We start from the raw sequence: 8,592 nt of genomic DNA on the forward strand, positions 1-8,592 counted from the left end.
AGCCCTGGCCAACGAGAGACACTTCCTTGGTGAAAGAGCTCATCGTAATTTCTCTAACAGGGACACTGAAGCCTCAGAGCTGGCAGGTGGAGGGGCTAGGATTTGAACCCTGATTCTTTGCCTCCCAACAGCCACCCAAGTACCAGGAAATGCCAGGTGATGACCCGCCTCTCCCAGTGGACCAGCTCGGCAGACTCAGAGAGAGATAAATAAAGGCCTTTATATACACAGAAGCATGACGTAGCAGGGGCAGGAGGGCTGGCAGCTGCAGCGGTGGGCTTGGCAGGTGTAAGGCAGGGCAAGTGCTCCTGTCAATGGGAGAAGATCCCCCGGAACCGGGCTTTGTCCTCTTCGTCCTTCTGCCGGATCCGTGCCTCCAGGGCCCGCAGCTCTCGGCTCACAGCGGGCGCCAGGGCTGGGTCCAGCTCCAGCACTTTGGCAAAGTCAGCCTGGGCCTCCTGGGCATTCCACACAGCCGCGTGGGCCTTGCCCCGCTTGAAGTAGGCCTTGACGTTGTCTGCAGGGGATGCCAGTGGGCAGTGGGCATGCAAGGGCATGAGGGGGGATCCTGGTCAGCTGCCCGCCCTCATGTCTCCTGGCACCATGGGCCCACAGGGGAGAGAGAGCCCTCCCTGACCTGAGGATGCCACCCTGCCCCACCCCCAATACACCATTCATGCTTCATTGGCACAATGGGACCCACGGCCCTGTCGAGTAGGGGCATTTAGTCAGGCCCCCATGGGAGCTCAGAATGGAGGGTATGAAAGACTAGGTCTTGAGCCCCAGCAGTGACAGGAGAAAGGCCACACTGACCACTCGCAGCCCCCAGCAGCCCAGTGCCCAGTGCTCACCATCATACTTGTTGAGGATGGAAGAGCAGTGGTCCAGCACCTCGTAGTACTCCTCGGCCACCAGCTTGCACTGGCAGTAGTTGAGCAGCAGCGGTGTGATCTGCTGGTCCAGCTGGATCCATTCAGGGGACCCAGGCTGTTCCTGGGAGCACAGGGGCAGGGAGCGGGGAGAAGCTGTAGACCTGGGGCCCCTGGCTCCACACCCGCTTCCATCCTCCCCCTCAGCCTCCGGGCAGCACCTTCATCTGCAGGTTCTTGAGGCAGGCAATGGCATCGTAGTACTTGGCAGCAGCCTCCTTCACATGCCCCTCGCGATACAACCGGTTGCCCTCCTGGTGGATGAGCGGCACTGCCTTTGCCTTCTCTTCATCCGTCATGGCCCATGGGTCCTGCTGGTATGTGCCAGGGCTCTCCACCTGCAGGGCACGGGGCATATCACAGCAGGGCCCAGGGACACCACAGCTGCTTCAGCAACAGATCTGACCCACATCTGGGCTGGCTAGGCCCCCAGACATCACACACCAGCAGCAGAGCTGCTTGTCACTCAAAAAGCATTCAATGAACATCGATGTCACATCTCTTGTGTGCCCAGCACCGTGCCAAATGCTAAGAATAGAACAGTGAACGAGACGGTGAAAAGCCCTGCCCTCCCCCGCAGAGATCATGCTCCATGGCAGATTTCCTAAATGGACAAGGAAATACATGAATTCCCAGGGATTTCAAGGCGTGGCAGAGGCTACAAAGGAAATGAGCTCCTCCAAGATAGAGAACGAGGAGGCTGGGTGGGCAGGGCCAGCTTCCTGGAGGAGGTGACATTTGAGACATGAAGGAGGAGGAAAGGAGACCCAGAGGACTGCCAAGGGTCCCGCACAGGTTTTCTTGTCCTTGCCCGCTCCCCCAGCAGTCCACCCACGGATCCCATCACCCCTGGGCGGACAGGCCTGCACCGCCCTGAGGCTGGGCAGTGGGGCCAGGCTCAGCGGCCCCTCACCTTCAGCATTTCCATGTGGAAGACGAGGGGCTGGGGGTTCTGCTGCAGGGCGTCCAGGTCAGCGTGGCCCAGGGAGCTGTGTTCATGCATCTGTGCAACGCCGCAGCAGTGCCGCTGACCCTCCAGGGGGTCCTTGCCTGCCGCGATGTTGCGGAGACTCTTGGCCACCAGCGGGTACAGGACCACGTGCTGCAGGAAGGCAAGGACGCTGGGGGCTCTGTCACTGTGGGCTGGCGGATCACTGGGTCCACAAGGCCCAGCCCCTTCCCCACCACCATCTGAGACCAAACACCAAGGCCCAGAGGGCAACAACTGGGTCCCTACTCCATTAAAGCGCAGGAGGCTTTTAACTCAGGACTCCTCCAGTCACTCAGCCCTTTTTCCCAAGGAAGCCCCAGCTTCTGCCATGTTCTCTGGCCACCAAACAGAGCGCCTACCCCATCCTCAACCCCACCACAGACACATGCCCACCATCAACCCATCTGCCCAGTAGAATTCTAACCTCCTCTGCCTCCCGAGGATAAGGCCCACAGGCTGGACTATGCAAAGTGCTAGGGCCCCCACATTCTGTTCCCAGCAGCTCCTCCTCCTCCTGCCTCACTGAGGGCCTACCTCACAGCCAGGCCCAAGGCAGCCACTTCAAAACCCTCAGGGAGGCCAGACGTGGTGGCTCACACCTATAATCCTAGCACTTTGGGAGACCAAAGTGGGCAGATCACCTGAGGTCAAGAGTTCAAGCCCAGCCTGACCAACATGGTGAAATCCCATCTCTACTAAAATACAAAAATTAGCCAGGCATGGCCGGGCGTGGTGGCTCAAGCCTGTAATCCCAGTACTTTGGGAGGCCGAGACAGGCAGATGACGAGGTTAGGAGATCAAGACCATCCTGGCTAACACGGTGAAACCCCGTCTCTACTAAAAAATACAAAAAAAACTAGCTGGGCGAGGTGGCGGGCGCCTGTAGTCCCAGCTACTCAGGAGGCTGAGGCAGGAGAATGGTGTGAACCCAGGAGGTGGAGCTTGCAGTGAGCTGAGATCCGGCCACTGCACTCCAGCCTGGGGGAAAGAGCGAGACTCCGCGAGACTCCGTCTCAAAAAAAAAAAAAAAATTAGCCAGGCATGATGGTGGGTGCCTATAATCCTAGCTACTTGGGAAGCTAAGGCAGAGAATCACTTGAACCCGGGAGATGGTGGTTGCAGTGAGCCGAGATCGCACCACTGCACTCCAGCCTGGGCAACAGAGTGACACTTCGTCCAAAGAAAAAAAAAAAAACCCCAGGGAGACAGGCACAGGGGACCTAGCCTCTAATCTCTTGCTTGGCAAAGCTGCTCGGCTGGTGGGAACCAGATTCCTCCCACCCAGATCCTCCCCACTCCTCCCACTTCCCTGTTGTCTGGACAGGAGCTAACTGCCGGGTTGCCATCAGCGGGTATTTCCTGAGTCTTGGCTCTGGACTGGCTCACACTGGGCATCCCAAAGTTAGAAGTAAACAGCCCAGATTCCTGCTCTGCAATAGCCTAGGACAAGGCAGAAGAGCAAATCCTGGCCATGCAGGGCATGAGGGTTGGAGGACCCAAAGGTGGGAGTTGAGCCAACCACTAGCAGTCCAGGAGGGCTTCCTAGAGGTGGTGACCCAGGAATAAGCTTTGAAGGAAGAGGGAAGATCTTGGCTAAGAAGGGGAATGGAAAGCAAAAGCAGGGAGGTTGAGTAAGAGGGTGAGACCTCAGGGGCCAGCCCCAAAAAGCTATGTAAGCAGCTATAGTTTACACAGTTTAAGTCCTCAATGTCCTAACTAGGTTCTTGGAAACTGACTGTAGGCGAAACAATACATAACGAAACCAATTTTTCTTCTCATCAATGTTTTAACAAAATTATGCTGAGAGAAACGATGGTGGCTGAGCACCTGATGTATGTTTTTTTCTCTTAGTCACAGTTTCCAAGAACGTATCAGTGACATAAATTAAAGACTTACTATGCTCTATCCTGACAGTGACCAGGAGCCATAGAGATTTGAAACAAAGAGATGTACAGGTCGTTTGCATTTGAGAATGAGTCCCCTGGCCTCAGTCTGGCTAATAGGGGAAGGCGGAATGGAGGCCAGGACACCATCAGCAGGCTAGTGGTCTGGAAAGAGTGGGTGGGCCAGGCACGGTGGCTCATGCCTGTAATCCCAGCACTTTGGGAGGCCAAGGCGGGTGGATCACCTGAGGTCAGGAGTTCAAGACCAGCCTGGCCGACATGGTGAAACCCCGTATCTACTAAAAATACAAAAATTAGCTGAGCGTCATGGTGGGTGTTTGTAATCCCAGCTACTTGGGAGGCTGAGGCAGGAGAATTGCTTGAACCCAGGAGGTGGAGGGTGCAGTGAGCTGAGAGTGTACCACTACATTCTGGCCTGGGCGACAGATCAAGACTTCATCTCAAAAAAAAGCAAGAAAGAGTGGTTGGCAGTCTAGCAGAGGGTGGAGGGAGGAGGAGCCCTGGGGATAGGGAATAGGGCTTGGCTGGACAGCCACCGCAGACAGGTGCAGGACAGACACCTTGATGTCACAGAGGAACTGGGCAATCTCCCCTTCTCTCATGGTGCACACGATGGTCTCCCACACAGGCAGCTTGAACTTCTTGCCAATGATGAGCTCCATGGGCTTGCCACGCACCCGGCTGTCGTCCAGCACGGTGCCCTCGTTGTCACTGTGCAGCGTCCGGTAGTGGAACGTGGCCTGTGGGCCACATGCGAGGTCAGGCAAGGGCACAAACCCTCACCCTGACCCCCAAGGACAAGTCCAGTCCCCGGCCTGCAGACAGCACAAAGGACGGGGCTTCCCCAAGGACACTACCTGATCTTACACCTGGTTTTATCCTCCCACGCTGGTGAGAAAACTAAGTCACAAGGAGGGGAGGAATAGGCCCAAGCCACACGGCTAGTGGGTGGCTGAGTGGGAACAAGAGTCCAAGTAGTCTGACTCCAGTCATTCCTCAACACATATTTACTAAGCACCTACTATGTGCCCAAGCTCTGTGCTAGACACCAGAACATGGCAGCGAGCAAAACACAAACAAGTCCCTGCCCCACGGGAGCTCACACGGTGCTTGTAGAGGGAGGCGATGGGCGTCAAACAAAACAATGTGTCATGGCAGGTGAAGCCACGTGCTTGGGAAACAGTAGGGCAAGGGGGTTAGGGCTGGATTAAACAGAGTTGGGGGTGGGGGAGTAAGGAAGAAAGCAAGCCAAGTGGATCCAGGGATAGGAACTTTCCAGGCCGAAAGAACAGCAGGTGTAAAAAGCCTTGCAGTGTGACAATGTGATATTGAAAAAGGTGCCAGGAAGGGAAGAGTGTGGGCCTGTTAAATAATATGGAAGGGGAGAAGGGAAGTGCTGGGTAGAGGAGGGCATGGTCCCTGGGTAGGGCTCCACCCCCACGGACCTAGGTCAGAACAGGCATTTCTTGCCCAAATGTTGCATTTCCCAAGACCACCCTGGCCTGCCACACCCCTATCCTGTGCCTATAAAAACCCAAGACCCTAACGGGCAGACACAGGCAGCCAGATGTCAGAGGAGCCCATCAGCAGAAGACAGCACAAGCACCTGGTCATTGAGAGGACATCAGGGGAATAAGCAGCAGCAGATCACACCGACAGGCACCTGCACGCTGTCAGGTCATCAATTGGCAGGAAGAGGTGGAGTTCGGCTGGGGCAGTCAGAGGAGAGCTGGGGCCACCAAGTGGCCCAACCCCAGAGGCAGACCATCTCCAAGGCAGGTGGATCACTTGAGGTCAGGAGTTCGAGACCAGCCTGGCCAACCTGGCAAAAACCCGTCTCTACTAAAAATACAAAAATTAGCTGGCCATGGTGGCAGGTGCCTGTAATCCCAGCTACTTGGGAGGCTGAGGCATTAGAATCACCTGAACCTGGAAGGTGGAGGTTGCAGTGAACTGAGATCATGCCACTGCACTCCAGCTTGGGCAACAGAGCAAGACTCTGTCTCAAAAAAAAAAAAAAAGAAAAAGAAAAGGTGTTTCAAACCAACTTGGCCAACATGGTGAAAGCCTGTCTCTACTAAAAACATTTAAAAAATTTAGCCGGGCCTGATGTCGGGCAACTGTAATCCCAGCTACTTGGAAGGCTGAGGCAGGAGAATTGCTTGAACCTGGGAGGCAGAGGTTGCAGTGAGCCGAGATTGCGCCACTGCACCCCAGCCTGGGCAACAAGAGTGAAACTCTGTCTCGGAAAAACACTTTGCAATCATTCTCCAAGCCCACATGTGATCTAATTCTCTGATACATCAAGGCAAGAATCCCCAGGCTACAGAAAGCCCTCTGTCCTTGTGATAAGGAAGGGGATCTAACTGAACTGGTTAACATAAGCCACCTATACACAAACTAAAAGAACACCCTAGAACACACGGAGCTGTAAACATCCGCCCCAGACACTGCCGTGAGGTCGGAGCCCCACAGCCTGCCCGTCTGTATGCTTCCCCAGAGGTTTGAGCAGCCAGGCACTGAAGAAGCGAGCCACTCCCCATCACACGCCCTGCGAGGGGGACAAGGGAACTTCCCGTTTCAAACGCATGATATGTTCAACAGCAGCAAGGCCAGTGTGGAGGAGCAGAGTGAAGGAGGGGGCGGGGTACACCACGGGGTCAGCAGGGGAGCTCACCCAGGTCAGTAGGGGTGGACCTCACAGGGCCTGTAGGCTATGGTGAGGCCTCTGTTTTTTACTCTCAGATGGAAGCCACTGAGTGGCTCCAAGCAGAAAAGGAATTGAATCTGGCATGGGTTCTGCTGCTGGGACAAGAACAGACCATAGAGGGACAAAAGCAGCAGGAGGAGAGTTAGAGGTCGCTGCAGTAACCCAGGCGGGAGATGAGGATGGCCTGGACCCAAGCACTGATGGCAGAAATGGTGAGAACTCAGATCCTGGCTGGATATTGAGGATGTGATGTGGGATGTGAGACTGGGAGGACCACAGAGACACTAAGGTTTTTGCCCTGAAAAACGAGAAGGTTGCTGGTTCCCCTGACAGACACGGAGAAGCCGCAGGTGGAGCAGGTTAAGTGTGAGTCGCCAACCAGGCTTCCAGGTGGAGATGGTGAGTAGAGAGCTGTATGTCAGGTTGAAGAGACAAGTAATGACTGGAGAGCTGCATCTGGGAGTAATCTGGGCCGGGAGAGTTTTTAGAGACAACACTGGGGGTGGGTGCAGAGTAAAGAGGTTTGAAGATTGAACCCTCGACAGGATATGGTTAGACTGGCCCACGCTCTTAACTGCCGCACCATGCTGCATCTCTGAAGTCAGTTTCCACATCAGTAAAATGGAATCAACAACAGTACCTATCTCACAGTGTAGGAAATAAACGTGTGAAGCATGTAGTACAATGCTTGAATAGTGAGCATTCAATCAGTGCAGCGATTGGTTATTTAACACCACCTGTTCCTGATCTTGGGGTGCCATTGTTCACATCCCTCCTTCTGGTGTCTGTTCTATCCAGGATCTTCCTTGCCAGCCCCTTCTTTCACCACTAACACCCCAGTACATGGGGGCATGAACCCACATCACACATCCTGTCTCTTCTTAGAGAAGATCTCTTTTCATATAGCGGATCACTCCAGCCATGCAGCTCCCCTCTACTGTCAGAGCACTTATGCTGCACTGGGCTAGGATGCTTAGCTGCCCGATTCAGCACAGGGCTGGCCAGGAGGCATGTGCTCATTTGCTCAATGTGCATGTCCTGCCTGACTGCTCTGATGGGCACAGGGGCTGTCCCTGGGAAGTTCCCTACTCTGCAGACAAGTAGCAACTGGAAAAGCACTCCAAGAGGAGGCAACTGCAGAAGCAGGGAAGCCTGGAGTTGTAGGTTGGGGGAGAAGGGGGCAGAGGGGCTGGAACTGGGGGCCTGGTAAAAAGGAGAAAAGTGGGAGGTTCTTTACTTCCCAGCTGTCATCTGTCCCAAACAAGCTACTAGTGCAGCAGGAAGACTGCCAAAGGGTCCCTGTCTGGGAGACCTGACCTCTGGGCCCTTTCTCCAGCTTTGCACATCCCAGGGCCTCAGGATGTTTAGAGTGGCAGTTGGTCTAAACAGTGGCAGTTGGTCTGTTTTCGGAAGGCCCTTCCATCTACAAAGGATCATGAGCCTTGAAATCCAGATGCCCTAGGACCACTCCCCGCCCTCGGTTTCCTCCAGCGTGGTGTCTGCCCAAGCACTGAGATCAACCCCCAACCCCAACCCGCTTGTGATGACTGACGGCCTCCCCCACCAATGCTGCTACAAGGCCGAGCCAGGGGGCGGGGCAGACAGGCCCGAATTCACCCCTACTTAAATTCAGCCCAATCAGCGTCGAGCTCTGCATGTGAGCGGTAGGGTCACTGGCCGCTGCCCTCTGGGCATGCGCAACCTCTCGCCTAAGGCCTCCTCCCGCCTCGCATGCGCACCACGCCGCAGAGGGGGAGCGGGGAGGGGTAGACACGAACCTTGGTCCCATCCTGAAAGTCGGGGAGCTCTCCTCGGCCTTCCTGTATCACACGCTTTTGGATCCCGTCCTCCCGGAGTCTTGCGATGATATCCGCCATCCTCCTTCCCCGCTGCTCCCTTTCGGCAACTTCCGGACTCGCTCGGTAGCTTCCGGACTTGCTTCGGCAACTCCTAGAACCTCGGCAGCTTCCAAGCTAGCGCCATTTTGGTTGAGAGCAGAAGCCAAAAGGGACCGAGCGTGGAAATGGATGGTAATTGGTTCTCTGCGCTGCGGCTAAG

The 8,592-nt window shown here is 55.4% G+C and overlaps 1 protein-coding gene across 2 annotated transcripts; it reads right to left on the reverse strand.

The window, feature by feature from the left end:
* Positions 1 to 200: 200 nt before the first annotated feature.
* Positions 201 to 8,592, reverse strand: AIP (aryl hydrocarbon receptor interacting protein). Of its 2 annotated transcripts, none has more exons than XM_010366334.2 (6): positions 8,313 to 8,583; positions 4,385 to 4,564; positions 1,843 to 2,031; positions 1,091 to 1,267; positions 852 to 993; positions 201 to 517 (listed from the first exon to the last, which is right to left on the reverse strand). In XM_010366334.2, exons 1-6 carry the CDS (start codon positions 8,409 to 8,411, stop codon positions 312 to 314), a joined length of 993 nt encoding a protein of 330 aa, XP_010364636.1. In that variant the 5' UTR covers positions 8,412 to 8,583; the 3' UTR covers positions 201 to 311. The 2 variants fall into 2 exon arrangements, with proteins under 2 accessions (XP_010364636.1, XP_030773122.1); XM_030917262.1 differs by having other exon boundaries at positions 445 to 517; positions 860 to 993; positions 8,313 to 8,592.

The sequence above is a fragment of the Rhinopithecus roxellana genome, chromosome 15 (genome assembly GCF_007565055.1).
Source record: "Rhinopithecus roxellana isolate Shanxi Qingling chromosome 15, ASM756505v1, whole genome shotgun sequence".
NCBI lineage: Eukaryota > Metazoa > Chordata > Mammalia > Primates > Cercopithecidae > Rhinopithecus > Rhinopithecus roxellana.